General features: G+C 38.5%; 1 protein-coding gene across 2 annotated transcripts in view; it reads right to left on the reverse strand.

Moving 5' to 3' along the window:
- LOC107590531 (cGMP-inhibited 3',5'-cyclic phosphodiesterase A-like) overlaps nucleotides 1-15,938 on the reverse strand; it is a 103,610-nt gene that overhangs the window by 31,425 nt on the left and 56,247 nt on the right. The window contains exons 3-4 of one of the 2 annotated variants that reach the window (XM_016279306.1): nucleotides 8,148-8,165; nucleotides 5,129-5,392 (exon numbers count right to left, since the gene is read on the reverse strand). In XM_016279306.1, the coding sequence (XP_016134792.1) occupies nucleotides 5,129-5,392; nucleotides 8,148-8,165 (282 nt within the window). The remainder of the gene's footprint in view (nucleotides 1-5,128; nucleotides 5,393-8,147; nucleotides 8,166-15,938) is intronic. The other variant, XM_016279307.1, reaches the window with a different exon arrangement.

Here is a 15,938-nt window from a genome sequence, read left to right on the forward strand (position 1 = left end):
AAATATTAAAAAGGCTGAAAAACATCAACATACACAATTATTTTTAGCTATAATGCCTTAGTAAAAACTAACAAAATCTGCAGGGAATAGTCCAGGCCCTGAGAGTGCAGTGAAACGGTCAGTTCAACAACTTTCCTTTCCTATTAGTTCTTGAATAGATTAGCATTTTAAACATCTGCTACAAAGGCATGCGTTCGCTCAAAATCCTAAAGTAGGAAAATACCAGAGGAATCGGCCTTTAAATCTTAATAGTACTTTCTATGGTGGGGAGCTCATGCATGTATAATGCGTTAAAGGTTTCTGACCTACGGTAACTGTGTTGCATGTTTACCGGCTCTAGAAATGGACGTCCGATCAGCAGCGCTGCAGAAATGTAACACCTTAGGAAAAGTGTTTTTCTTTGTCGAGTTAAAATATACAGGAAAAGTGATTTGGGATTCATGTGAAAAAGCCCCTTTTCCTGCCAAGGCCGAAGCTAAATGCGCCACTGCCAAACTGGACACCCAAACAGGCCACAACTATTTGACCTTCTAGGAAAATCATGTCACCATCAGTTGCGTTTCATGCCGTTTTTATTCTGATATTGACACAGCTGCAGCGCTGACAGATAAAACGCTGCTTAAAGAACCAGACTCACTCGTGTTTTTCTTCACACTGCCAAAATATCACATTATATACGCTGTGGAAAAATAATAAGGCCAGCGCTCTGAATTCTGTTCGATATCCTACATTTGTGACCTACATATGGACCAGGTGTAATGAATGGGCTTTAATAAACATCTCTTAATGTTGTTTCCTGAGCACTGCAGCATGGGAAAAGCACTGGAGAGTCGGATAGTGACTTTTGCCTCACCTACTCTTTAAGTGCCGGCATGCATTTTTAACTGCAGTGCTGGTGAAACATTAAAAGGCTTCTGTGAGAATGTGCGTCATTGTCCGCTACATTAGAGACCTGCCATGCTGGCGTGAATGAGGAATGAACGTGTGTGTGTGTGTGATGAAAAACACAGAGTATTGGCCGTGGCAGTAAACCATTAAACACAATGGAGTCTTTTTCTTTTGTCTCAAAATCTTCACTGGTTCCACCACGATTACGTGAGCCATTCATGAATTGCTGCAGCAATGCTAAAAAATAATGTAAAAACACCAAAGCCGATGAAAAACCATCCATGTTCACAAATGTCGCTAAGCTCCGTTCCCCGCAGGACAAGCTTTACAGAACGTCCCATAGGTATGAACAGCATGATATTCAGTGACTGGATATTATTCTTACATTTTTTACTGTACTGAATGTTTTACTGTGCTTTTGGATAATTTCTCAATGAAATTCTATTTAAAACTGTCCAAACACACAGACTTTCATGCAACTCCATTATTAAAGTATTGTCTGATGATACACTGCAAAAATTAATTTTCAAAGATGTAAATAAAACAAAGATTATTGGAGTATGTTTTGCAAGAAAATACTATTTCATTCTTTCTGCTTCAGAATTTCATGATTTATTCAAAGTGTTACTTGCTACTTATTTGTAATTAATTATGAAATTTTCTATTTCTGAGTGAAAACCGTTCCTATAACAAATTTTCAGTGCAAAAATAAATACATGATTTCATTAACTTTATCCATAGAGAAAGATTTGCAAATGATGTAATCAAAATCAGCCTCCAGTCTGATTATTTTTGCAATAAACTCCAAATGTATTGTTAATTCAAGTCAATAGACTCATGTTGTACAATTATTTATGATTCAGTTACATAATTTGCAATGATTCATGGGATGTATAGTTCATTCCCTCATTTAAAAGAAAAAACTACACGGTTTTGCACCCTGTGTCTTTTTTCAAATAAATGTTTTGCTTCAAATCTAATATTCATCTCAGAGTTTCTAGAATAGGTTCACGGCTAAAACATTTAATTGAGTCAGCATGAAATGAAAGTTCACCCTATCTATTTTAAAAATGCAAGTTTTATAGATCTTATGAACACTTTTGCGTAAATGTTTAATTTGATTGAAAATTAAAAGACTGGCAAGAGCAGATTCCAAATCTTCAATATGTATTTTGCTGGATCTGTCCGCTACTTTTGACATGGTTAACCACAAGATCCTCCTGTTAACCCTATTGGCAAATGGCATCTCAGGAACTGCACTCCAGTGGTTTGAGTCTTACCTCTCAGACAGGTCTTTCAAGATATCTTGGAGAGGTGAGGTGTCCAAGTCGCAACATCTAACTACTGGGGTGCATCAAGGCTAAGTTCTTGGACCACTTCTCTTCTCTGTCTACATGGCATCACTAGGTTCTGTCATTCAGAAACATGGCTTTTCATATCACTGCTATGCTGATGACACTCAACTCTACCTCTCACTTCAATCCTGATGATACGACAATAGCAGCTCGCATCTCAGCTTGTCTAACAGACATTTCTTGCTGGATGAAGGACCATCACCTTCAACTCAACCTTGCCAAGACAGAATTGATTGTGGTTCCATCAAACCCATCGTTTCATCACAATTTCACCATCCAGTTAGGCATATCAACCATAACTCTGACTTTCTCAGACCACATTGCTAAAACTGCCCAGTTCTGCAGATTTGCTTTATTCAACATCAAGAAGATCAGGCCCTTTCTTTCGGAACATGCTTCACAACTCCTTGTTCAAGCTCTTGTTCTGTCCAGGCTGGACTATTGCAATGCTCTCTTGGCAGGTCTTCCAGCCAGTTCTATCAAACCTTTACAATTAATTCAGAACGCGGCAGCAAGATTCATTTTTAATGAGCCGAAAAGAATGCATGTCACACCTCTATTTATAAATTTGCATTGGCTACCAATAGCTGCTCACATAAAATTCAAGGCATTAATATTTGCCTACAAAACCACCACAGGCTCTGCATCCCTTTACCTAAATTCATTACTTCATACTTACAGTATGTACCCTCTAGAAGCTTGCATTCTGCAAGTGAACGTCGCTTTATTGTGCCATCCCAAAGAGGCACAAAATCACTTTCACAGACTTCAAGAATCAGCTAAAAACACATTTCTTCCATCTTTATTTGACCCTCTAACTCTATATTCTAATTCTATTCTTTAAAAAAAAAACTTGCCCCTTTTAGACTTGCACTCTTTTCATTTACTAAATGCTTGTTTTCTATAAATAAAAACAAACAAACAAAAAAAACTAGCTTCTCTAATCTTTTTGTATTCAATTTGTTTTCTTTTTATTTATTATACAATTAACAAAAGCAAAAATGGTCTCTAATACCAGCTTGCTCTATTCTTTTTCTATTCTATCTGTATATTATATAATAAAAAAAAAAAACTTGCTACATGTACTGCGTTAAGCTAACTGAGACTCGTTATAGCACTTGCATATCATTGCTCTCGTTGATTTTGTTTGCTTCCATTGTCCTCATTTGTAAGTCGCTTTGGATAAAAGCGTCTGCTAAATGTCTAAATGTGAATGTAAATGTAAATGAAAAAAGTCAAAGTCAAAAAAGTCAAAAGTCAAAGGGGTCATGTGACGTTGCTAAAAAGAACATTATTTTGTGTATTTGGTGTAATGCAGTGTGTTTATGCGGTTTAAGGTTCAAAAAACACATTTTCCACATACTGTACATTATTGTTTCTCCTCTATGCCCCGCCTTTCTGAAACGTGTATATTTTTACAAAGCTCATCGTTCTGAAAAGCGAGGTGTGCTCTGATTGGCCAGCAATCCAGTGTGTTGTGATTGCCTGAATTCCTCAAGCGTGTGACGGAAATGTGACGTAGATATGTGGGGGTGTGTTTGAATGAGGCGTTTTAGGAAGGCGTGGCTGAGTGTTCACTTTTATAAAGAATATCTCTTTGGGTTTGAGACTTTAATCTTTGCGACTTTACGGATCTTCTGTATGCATGAACAGCTTTTAACACTCCAAAGACAAAAGAAAACATGAAATCACATCATATGACCCCTTTAATAAAAAAATTATATCTACATCTTCTGGTGAAAACAACAGACTCCTCTCTAATGATACAGTGGGTACGGAAAGTATTCAGACCCCCTTACATTTTTCACTCTTTGTTATATTGCAGCCATTTGGATTCTCCAATAATTAAGTCCTCTTAAACTCCACCCACGCAAGCTCAAGTGAGTGCCACGCCCACATCTCAACATCCAATCAACAACCAATGCATAGAACCAATTCCCGCCACCATTTGCGGCTTTAAAAAAAATCTGGAAATGGAATGGAAATGGCAACAGCTGCAAAGGTCAGTCATATTTTAGCAAAGTCCTGCTCCTGAGAGGGTGTGGCGTTAACTTTGAGATGGCCAGGCTCTGTCCTTTCTCTGGCGCTTCTCTCACATCTCAACATCCAATCAACAACCGCTGCACAGAACTAAGTTCCGCCCACCTTTTCTTTTTCAATAATCCAATTTTAATTTAATAATTTAATTTCAATAAACTCAGATGTAGATCACAATATGGAAGAAAGAATCTGTGACTACTTTAAAAATCTCAATGAAAAAAGTTTAATTGAAAAAAGTGGGTGGAGCCACAACAGCTGCAAAGGTCAGATTGGTAAATAATTTTTTTAAGGTGGGGCTTAGCAAAGGGCCAATAACCAATCAAATTCCAGAACCTGAAAGGGTTTGGCCTTACCTACGGGATGTCCAGTCTCTCTCCTTTCTCTGGCACCTCCTCTCACATCTCAATATCCAATCAACAACTAACCGGAACCAAGTCCCGCCCACAGATTTCTATGTCATTAATTCATTCAACTCAAATGTACGTCACAATACGGAAAAAAATGAATCTTTCGCTACTTGAAGAATACAAATGGGCAGCGACAGCTGCAAAGATTAGATTGGTCAATCATATTTTAAGGCGGGGCTTAGCAACATCCAATCAATGACTGAAGAATAGAATAAAGTCACACCCATTTCATTTTCTTTCACGATAATTTGTTAAAATTGAATGTATGTCACAATACATATTTCTCACTATTAAAAAAATACTGAACAAAATGTATGGAAATGGAAAAAAGTGGGCGGCACCACAACAGCTGCAAAGGTCAGTCATATTTTTAAGGTGGGGCTTAGCAAAGGGCCATTTACCAATCAAATCCTGCTACCTGATAGGGTGTGGCTTTACCTTTGAGATGGCCAGCCTCTCTCCTTTCTCCGGCACCTCCTCTGAGTCGGAGCAGGCGTGTCCATCGCTGAAGGCCAGCAGGGGGCTCAGGCGCGGCCGGTGGTGCAGCGGCTGGAAGGTGAACTGGGTGCTGAGCAGGTTACTGACGGCCCGCAGGGTGCTGCAGGTGTTCGGTGGGAGGGAGGGGTCAGCCAGCAGATCTGAGATCAGTCCGTGGGCCTCGCCCATCACCGCGATGTCCACCGTCACACTGGTGCCCGAAGACTGGACGAGAGATAGGAAGTTGGCGTAAGGGAGAGATAGAGTTAAACGCACAGGTAGCGCGAGAGAAAGAGACAAAGGGGGAGAGAGAAAAAGCAACGTTAGCTCATCTGCACCTCAGCGGTGACGCGATGCAGGGCTGACGTAATGGCACACTGACGCAGAGAGTGACGCCGCACTGCTACACACGGGGGAACGAGAGACACACAGAGAACGAGAGAGGGAGAGATTTCGAGGGCAAGAGAGAAGGAGGTCACAAGAAGTACAGGAGAAACCAGAAAGAGGACAGAGTTATAACACCTCTCACACTCTGTCTTTCCTCACTAGCCCTCAAAAACGGCCACTGGATACAGTATTCACACACACGCATGATGGAAAAGAGAGAGAGAAAGATATCAAAAGCAGATGAAGGACTGACACATACAGAGAATAACTAATGGAGGAAGGAGAAACTGACTTGCATTAGGCCGGATGGCTGCTCGTATTGGGCCGTGTGGATGTTCATTGTTCAAAAAAGAGAGAGAGAGAGAGAGAGAGAGAGAGAGAGAGAGAGAGAGAGAGAGAGAGGATTGGTTTCCGCATGTCCTTCTGTCCTTCACACACAATTGGCTTAAAAAGGATTTTCATCCTTAATCTACAGTTCTGTTAAAGTCTTTCTTTTGTTAAGTTTATGCTCACAATGTGTTATGCTCCTTTTCATTGTGATAGGTTTAAAATGTCCTTTTCATCATCCGGCACAACGCAACCCCCCCGACCTGAGCCATCTTCATGAGTGATGCTCTGTGTAATATAACCAAAGTCTGTGTGAGAGAAAAGATTTCACATGCTGCTCTTACTGCCTTCAATAAATAAGAGACAGTGTTCAGCAGAAATGCAGTGAAGAGTGGAAGGATAACCCTTACAGCTAACACAAATTCTTAGAATGACAGAAAGCTCAACTTGTCTATCTGCCAGCGAGCAAATCCTGCCGGTGCAGTGATGGTGTGGTCAGTTCAGACGCTTTACTCTTCACATGCAACACACACTCGTGTACATACACACTCTTAATGTATGCGTATATTGTAAGTATGGTAATTGTTCTCAAACTGTACGTCATATGTCTCTGATTGCACAGATTTATGATTCCTGAGAGCACTGATACCAACCCTTACTAAAACACACACAATCGATAATGGCTCCGTTATACAACAGCAACAATAGGAAAATGTTGCCATTATACAGATATTTATACCCAGTCCACTATGCTGATTTCACTCCTCATTTATAGGGGCTCCCTCATAAATCCACTGCAGGCTAAAGTGGCTGCTAATGCACAGTAAACGACCAAACGCCTTATCGATCACCTCCTCTGAGGGCTTTTTTAACACCTTTAAAAGTTAGGACGACACAAAAATATTCAAGGAGAAACGTGCGCTTTCAAAGTCTAAAGATACAGGGGACAAAGCTTTTGAACAATTATTTTCTGACATCCAAACTGCTTTAAATTGGTGCTTTGATGACCAGGTTGTTTTTTTTTCTTTTAATAGTCATATTACCATGTGGTAAAACAAAATCAATCAGTCAATCAATCAATAAAAATATGTTGCCACAGATCTTTTATATTAATCACACTTATTCTTGATTCTTTACACTGATTCTGTTTTAGACTTCTCTCACACACATGATTTAATTATAATTCCATATTGCTAATATAATAAATACTAAAATTAGGGTCACATAACATTACCAATGGTTTGAGAGAAAGAGGGAAAATATTGTAAAACTGGAATCTTTTTTAAAATTCAAGTCTTGTCTGGAGCGTCTTTGATGACAATCTGTTTAGACCAGCGATTCATTTCTTTTTCTTAAAGCAGTGATTTTTTTCCCAGAGTTCATTCCCATATATTATGTCGTTTTTAAATAGGGGTTAACAAAACTCCTCCTCACTGATGGACAGATTGAAAGAATGTGTTCATCTAAAGAAACATGTTCCCCCTTCCCCTGTATTAGCATATGTTAAGCCATGCATGGGATATGTTGAGATCCAGCAGGCATTATGAGGTATATATGGTGACGAGCTACATTTGAGCAAAACTACTTTGCTTCTTTCTCTCCCTCTTTAAATGCAATTGCCACGAAAATAAACAATTAATCTGTTTCCCAAAGGAATTCCAAGCTGTCTGGTAGAGGTTGACAGCTGAGTTTCGACTGTTGTTGTGCAGTCAACAAACAATTTTCCCTGGCTTCACTGGCTCTCAAAGGATAAGTCTCTCTCTCCCTCTCTCTCTATCTCTCTCTCTCACACACACACACACACACACACACACACACACAAGATAGGAAGTTGGCGTAAGGGAGAGATAGAGTTAAACGCACAGGTAGCGCGAGAGAAAGAGACAAAGGGGGAGAGAGAAAAAGCAACGTTAGCTCATCTGCACCTCAGCGGTGACGCGATGCAGGGCTGACGTAATGGCACACTGACGCAGAGAGTGACGCCGCACTGCTACACACGGGGGAACGAGAGACACACAGAGAACGAGAGAGGGAGAGATTTCGAGGGCAAGAGAGAAGGAGGTCACAAGAAGTACAGGAGAAACCAGAAAGAGGACAGAGTTATAACACCTCTCACACTCTGTCTTTCCTCACTAGCCCTCAAAAACGGCCACTGGATACAGTATTCACACACACGCATGATGGAAAAGAGAGAGAGAAAGATATCAAAAGCAGATGAAGGACTGACACATACAGAGAATAACTAATGGAGGAAGGAGAAACTGACTTGCATTAGGCCGGATGGCTGCTCGTATTGGGCCGTGTGGATGTTCATTGTTCAAAAAAGAGAGAGAGAGAGAGAGAGAGAGAGAGAGAGAGAGAGAGAGAGAGAGAGAGAGAGAGAGAGAGAGAGATCTTAAAAACTCAGATCTTCACGACAGGCAGCATCTGCTAGGGCGTTTGTTCAGATGCCAACAGAACGTGCTTCATTTCAAAGATTCATTCCAAAAAGCTCTCAACAACAAAGTGTATCATTTCTGGACCACTAAAGTCATCAAACGAAACTGTAAAAATTTTATTTTTAAGACTTTGAGGTTCATTTGTCTTTGCCAAAGTAGCTAGACACACACACACACACACACACACACACACACACACACACACACACACACACACACAAACAAAACCCAAGCCTCTGCATTTAAGCCAATCAGCCAGGACTACCGGGCGAATGTCACGTAATTAATATTCATGAGCAAAGTCGCTACGGTTTGTTCCTATGCCTCTTGTTTGATATGTTATGTACATATACTCAAACAATTGCTTGAAACTAAGCTGCAAAAATGGCTCATTCAGAAATAATCATGATACAAATACATTAACATATGATCATCCACATTTACACACAGTTTTTAAATCTTCCAGCCAAATCTTCTATTTAAAATTTTAAATCAATTAAATAAAATTATATATATGCTCAGTGACAGCACTGCGCACGTGAGACTGACAGGTGAGTGGTTGCTATGGTAACGAGTTTGCGTCAGCGGGTCGGGTTTATACTCGCTCTCTTGTTTGTGTATAAAACACACTCATGTATTAAGTGATCTTACTGTATGGGATTTTCTCGGTCATAGAACCTTGGTGAATAATGCAAAATCCCTCACTTTTATTACATAAAAGAAATATTAGATGCTTTAAAACAGATCACGGAGGCTAGATGGGACAAACCTCAGAACATGATAAAATAGGCAAATTGCTGGTGTCACGTCAGAGAAAAAAAATACAAATAAGTACTCTTTCATTTACAATCTGAATGATTTGAATGATTAAACTCGTGATAATTTTGGGCTTGTAGCTATAGCAAAATTACACAGATTATGAGATTCTCTACAAGAAATTATTAAGATTCTGTTCTGATTGCAGTCTATCAAGACTAAATTGGTGTGTTTGGCATATTACCGGTACATTAACCACATCTAAAGGCCTGAAACATCTAGTTTTTATGTTTATCATTCTATTAAACACATAACAGCATCAGAAAAACATTGCAGTGGAACACAAATATGCTCAAACACATAATGACTATGTTCATAATGCGATTAAAGCAGTACTGAGATTAATTTGAAGCTTGCGTTAACAGAATTTTGTGATTATGTTATTATGGTTATGCAGCAACCATAATCACATTTTGATGTCCACACTGATGAAAATGCACATGTTTGTGTTATAGACAGATGATGCCTTATGCAAATGCATGGGTTTTAAAACACTTCACGAATAGAAAACAATATTTCTAGTGAGCTCAGGAATTATTTTGCCATTTTTTTGCATTTGAAGCAGATTTTGAATTTGAGGCAGGTCAATAAAAACAGCAGAAGAAAACATGCCTATTGAATTTGAACGCATATTTTATATTATAAATAATTAGAAGAAATGACTGGCAATAATCGGACTATTAGTGTGTGATTTGTTTGCATTTAAAGGAATAGTTCAACCAAAAATGAAAATTGGCTGAAAATGTACTCATCCTCAGTCTATCCAAGATCTAGATGAGTTTGTTTCTTCATCAGATTTAGAGAAATTTAGCTTCACCTGCTCACCAATGGATCCTCTGCAGTGAATGGGTGCCGTCAGAACGAGAGTCCAAACAGCTGATAAAAACATCACAATAATCCACAAGTAATCCACACCACTCCAGTCCATCAGTTAATGTCTTGTGAAGCCAAAAGCTGTGTGTTTCTTCCAGCTAAAATACAAGTCCATAATCCATAATAACGCTTCCTCCAGTGAAAACGTTAATCTCCTGTTGTGTCTCACATCAAAATCCACTCACATATTTGTTTAGAGCGGTTTTGGCTTGTTAACGGTGCTTGATATGTGCAGATTTCTCTCCTGATTCAGACGAGACAGCCTTTTCACTGGATGAAGCGTTATTATGGATTATTGACTCGTATTTTAGCGGGAAGCAATGGTTAGAAGTTAAAAACGCCTTGATGGATTTGTTTCTTATAAACACACAGCTTTTGGCTTCACAAGACATTAACTGATGGACTGGAGTGGTGTGGATTACTTGTGGATTATTGTGATGTTTTTATCAGCTGTTTGGACTCTCATTCTGACGGCACCCATTCACTGCAGAGCATCCATTGGTGAGCAAGTGAAGGAATGCTACATTACTCCAAATCTGATGAAGAAACAAACACATCAATATCTTGGATAGCCTGAGGGTGAATACATTTTCAGCCAATTTTCCTTTTTGCATGAACTATTCCTTTAAAATGAAAGTAAGCATCACACAGAGATTGGCGTGTGGCATTCAGTTCTCTTCGTCACTAATGTAAGTTCATATCACAGCGGCGTCGCTCACGCTCCCTCTGATTAAATAAGCCTGCAGTGAGGTGCGATAATTAGCTGCTGCACTCAGGGTAAAGTAAGAGCACAGCTGGAATGACAAACTCAAACACAAGGGGAGTCGGAGAGTGACAAACCCCCCCCCCCCCCCCAAAAAAACCTTTCCAGGACTCCTCTGACATCCATCATTTTGCCGTGAGTTACTACAGAGAGCACATGAGGAGGATGTATGCACAGCTTCATGCTACATATCTCAGATTTAGCCGCTGTCAAAAAAAAGTGCGTAAGAGAGGCTTGGATCGAGAGCTTCCGAGAAACGTTAGAGTCGTAAAACTATGTAAACACAAAAACTGTCCGCCTTTGTTCATATTTGGAAAAAGAATGGCTGCTGGGTTTAGCTTTAACTGTCGGAAACGGGCTGGCTCATCGTTTCATTGGCTTGAACAGTCGGCACAGGTCAGGAGTTATGAGCGTGGTGAAGTATTAATGAGAGCTGCATGTGAATGAGGAGGAGAGTGCCGTGACCTCAGCATCTCTCCTCCGGCCTCCTGCAGCGGCAGGTCACAACCTCACGACCCACGGCAGGGGGCCTGCAAGTGACCCTTGTGGGAAAATAGAAATGCTTTCTCAGATTAATTTGTTGTTTGTGTAGGTGAACCTTGCAAAAGCATGTCCAGGTCACATTTTACCCCAAAATTAAAAGATTTTCTTTATCGAATTAAAAAAAAGAAGAAAAAAAAAAAAAGCAATTTACAATTTAAATTACAATTATATATTATATAGAAATAAAAATTATAGTTTTTTATTATAATTATAAAAAGATATATAAAAGATATATAAAAACATCTAACAAAAAATTATATTAAATTATTATATAGAATTATAACACTATACACATATTTACAGCATCACTGTCATATATTGTCTATCTATCTATCTCTACTATATATATATATATATATATATATATACAGTAGAGATAGATATATATACAATATATATTACACACACACATTATATATTATTATAACATTCTATATACACACACATAATAAAAATGCATTTATTAAAAATATTTAATTATTTTGTGCAATTATAATAAAATTATATATAAATACGCATTTACTGTATTTACAGTATTACTTAATTGTCATGATAATGTGTATGTGTGTGTCTATATATAATGTATATGATATATATAATATATATATATATGCGCATTTAATAAAAATATAGAACTATTTTATTATAACAATGTATATAAATACACATACAGTATTTAAAGTATTACTGTCACATATGCTTAATTATGCTAAATTGTCAAGATAATGTGAATATATGTGTGTGTGTGTAAATATATAATTGAATATATGATAAAATTTATAAATATAAAAAATACTACAAGTAATAAATGTATTTAAAATTATAATAAAATTATATTTTATATTACCCAATAATGTTTAAGCTTAAAAATATGACTATAATAGAGTAATCAGTTTGTTTACACACACACACACACACACACACACACACACACACACACACACACCTACCTACCTACCTATATTAGAGCTTTATAGTCATATTTGTATAGTCAAAAAATATGCTTAAATTGTCATGAAAATGCAATGTGAAAAAAAAAAATCCATTAATTGTGGGGTGAAATGTGATCTGTGCATATTCTTAACAGATTTTGAGAAATGTCTGGAGACAGAAATCTGTCTTTCCAGCTGTGGAGAGAATGAGAAAAACTTCCTCTGCTCTCTGTGTTACTCAGGTCTTCCACTAGGGTCACACACGGACTGCCGGGAAGTGAAAAAGGGCGATTAAATATAGAAGGCACAGAGAGCGAGGTTAAGTGGACTGAGGCAACATTGCTCCTTGCGTGGGAGTCTTTCAGCTTCTTCCTTTCATTACATTTTTTCTCTCTTGCTCTCCTCCTGTCTCAGTCCGTTATCAAAACAGCGTTTTCTGCATCCAACATCAAGAGACGTGAGTCACCAATGAGCTTGTCAAACAAGAGGATGTTCTGTGCAAACAATGGGCCGTAAAACCAAACTTGGGCTCTTTTAAACTTTAGCATGTGTGTGTTTGTGTGTTTTATCGCCGGCTAAAACAAGAGAGGTGTTTATGGGAAAGTTGCTCAAGCACTTTGGCTTGGAGAGAGGCTGACAGATCCCAGAGAGCCCGGCCTTAAAAAACACACATTATCTCGCTCTTCAGCGCAACCTTTATGACATCCTGTGATAGCCAAATCTGCTCATTACCTGCCAGAAATGGACTCTCTCGATGGCTAATGTCCTTGGATTAGTGTGATTGTGTCTGTGTGCGTATGTGTGTGTGCATAAGTGATATCAACAACACATCCAGGGAACAAAACGGAGGTTGCTGGTGGAAACTGTATCGATCCGTCCAGGTTGATCAGGGCCATTGTGAACAGTGGTACAGGACAGCCGGGAGGGAAAAGTCCTCTAACAGCATCTGATTGATCGCAGGGCTCATACATGCTGAGTCATGTTATTCTCCGTGCATATGCATTCAAAACACGCCGCCCGATGGGATGCAAATGTGCATGAAAGCAATAGCGAGGGCTTTGATTCACTGCATTTGCAGGAACGTTTCTACACTCGGCTCATCAGAGAAACACGCACACGCGGAGCCGCTACGCAGATGCCGAGGTGCAGTGAGGCGTGAAAGAGGAAGAACCCTTTATGCCACACCAGCTGAGATGCTTCCCTTACTCTACAATGACTTGCATGCCACACCAGGACCGTCCCGTCTGAATACTGCATGAATGAGTGCTTTCTGTAATTCCCACAAAAACTACAATCTGACACCAATGTGCTGCTTGTTTCCAAAGTGTTTTATAGCATTTTTGTACTCAATTTATTTATTGTGCAGTAAAAATATTACAGTAATGAGAATTTTTGGCTTGTAACATGCTTAAATGTCATGCAAATAATGCCACAACAAACACATATACTGTATACACACTACTGTTCAAAAGTTTGGGGTCGTTTGGGGTAAGAAGTTTAGGGTAAGAATGTTTTTGAAAGAAATCTCTTTTGCTCACCAGAGCTGCATTTATCTGATCAAAAATACAGTAAAAATATTAAATATTACAATTTAAAAGAACTGCTTACTGTTTTAATATATGTTAAAATGTAATTTAATCCTGTGATCAAAGCTGAATTTTCAGCATCATTACTCCAGTCTTCAGTGTCACATGATCCTTCAGAAATCATTCTAATACGATTTCTAAGATATCATTCATATTTTCCTCGAAACCATAACATTTATTTTTTCTCAAAAAACCCCCCCAAAAAACAGCACTGATTTGAAAAAAAAAAAAAATACAAATATTTTGTAACATTATAAATGTCTGTAGTGTCACTTTCGGACAATTTATTGCATCCTTGCTAAATAAAACTACTAATTTCTTTCAATAACAATAAGAAAAAAATCTTACATTCAACTTTTGAACAGTAGTGTACATAAATAGAAATAAACATATACACAATATAGGACAAATGCACAAAAACACACAAAACAGGCCTTGTGCAATTTGAATGCTCAACCAATCCAGTACTGATATCAGTCTTGGCTGGTGGAATGTGTAGTGGCTAGTTGTCCACTTTGGTGGCTGGACAAAAATAAATAATTAAATAAAAGGCTTGACGTTCACAGTCCAACAAATTCCAGTGTCCACATTGTTGATTGTTCCAAACTTGAAGTAACATTTATTACAATTAAAAATAAAAATACTACATGAAAAAACAAAATCTCAAAGTAAAGGATTGCAAAGTCAAAATAGATTAGAGCTGGAGTCAAAGACTTCCTGTTTCAACCACCCCCTCAGGTGAAGTCACAGGTAGAGGTCGACCCGGACCCGTCTATTATTTTGAAAGTTGGACCCGGGCCCGTGCAGAACCGAGAAATGTCAAAAATGTACTACCCGGAACCGACGCGGACCGTCAATTATTTGAAAGATGGACCCGAACCCGGCCGGGAAGACACAGACCCGACCGGCACATATTCCACAGCAAATTGCTATTAACAAGTCGATAAACAAGTTGCGAAAAATAAGGCTAATGTAAGAAGGCTAATGTAAGAAGCCTTCTCCCTTGTACCTGACCTAACAAAAAATTCAACCAATTATCTTTGCATGAAGCCTGAAGTATTTTGGCTCCTACAGAATGTATTCATGTTTTTGCATGAGAATGAGTTTTTCAGCATGCGAAGCGACTCAAAACGAGCGTGACAAACTTTTGTAACACTTCAATGCTGCTCTGACTGTGTATCACTGTCGTTTTGCGCCCCATGACAGAGCTTTTAACGGCCACGGCGTGTCACAACGGCATCATAAAAATTACAGCAGGACTGCCTGAGGTCCTCACAACACAAGAATGTTAATGGCTGTTTGTGGAAAGAGCAGTGTTTTAAAGGCTTCTTACTTCACTTCATAATACTGAAGTAGCGATAGGAGTCGGTAATTAGTTTATGCCACATCGCTTTGACACTTGAGCAAGCGTCAAGTGTTTTTAAACCTCTATCTAGACTACAAACCATGTCAATATTGTGCGCCATTAAAAAAAAAAAAAGTGTTTTTTATAGGCGGATTACTTCAGATTTTGTGGCGTCCCACAAATTCAGTGACGTCTGACTGCGGTGATGCTGGATGCAGACATCTTTATTCCTGACTCAAATGTTACTGAAGCTAATGATCTGAATCCAATGAGCTTCCAACTTCAAATCTAAATATTATCCTTGGTCTTGTTCCATTTTTTCTCCGTGCAAAAGTTAAAAACATCATTATTGTCATCGTAACACACACTGGCTGTTGTGTGAGGAGAGTAGACTTGTGATCGAGACATGGATGAATCTGTAAGTGGACTAGTGATTCAGAGCTTCTCTGATGTACCACAAATCTCCTTCTCCGCAAAAACACACGGCGTGATTCACAGGAAATACTGTATGACAGAGAAATCCTTCCAGTTATTGCCTTGGTAAACCAAGAGCCACTGTGGATCTCTGATGGATTTTGTGTGAGTGACATCTGAGCAGGATTATTATCGTTAACTAAAACTAAAACAATGTAAAAAAATACTGAAAAAATTAAATTAAATAAAAAATATATATCAAAAATTATTTCAGCTAAAGTACAGTTGAAGTTGAAATACTAAAATAACTTAAAACTAAAACAAAAAAACGAATAAAAACTATAGAC

Source organism: Sinocyclocheilus grahami, unplaced genomic scaffold, assembly GCF_001515645.1.
Source record: "Sinocyclocheilus grahami isolate Dianchi unplaced genomic scaffold, SAMN03320097.WGS_v1.1 scaffold129.1, whole genome shotgun sequence".
In the NCBI taxonomy this organism is placed as follows: domain Eukaryota; kingdom Metazoa; phylum Chordata; class Actinopteri; order Cypriniformes; family Cyprinidae; genus Sinocyclocheilus; species Sinocyclocheilus grahami.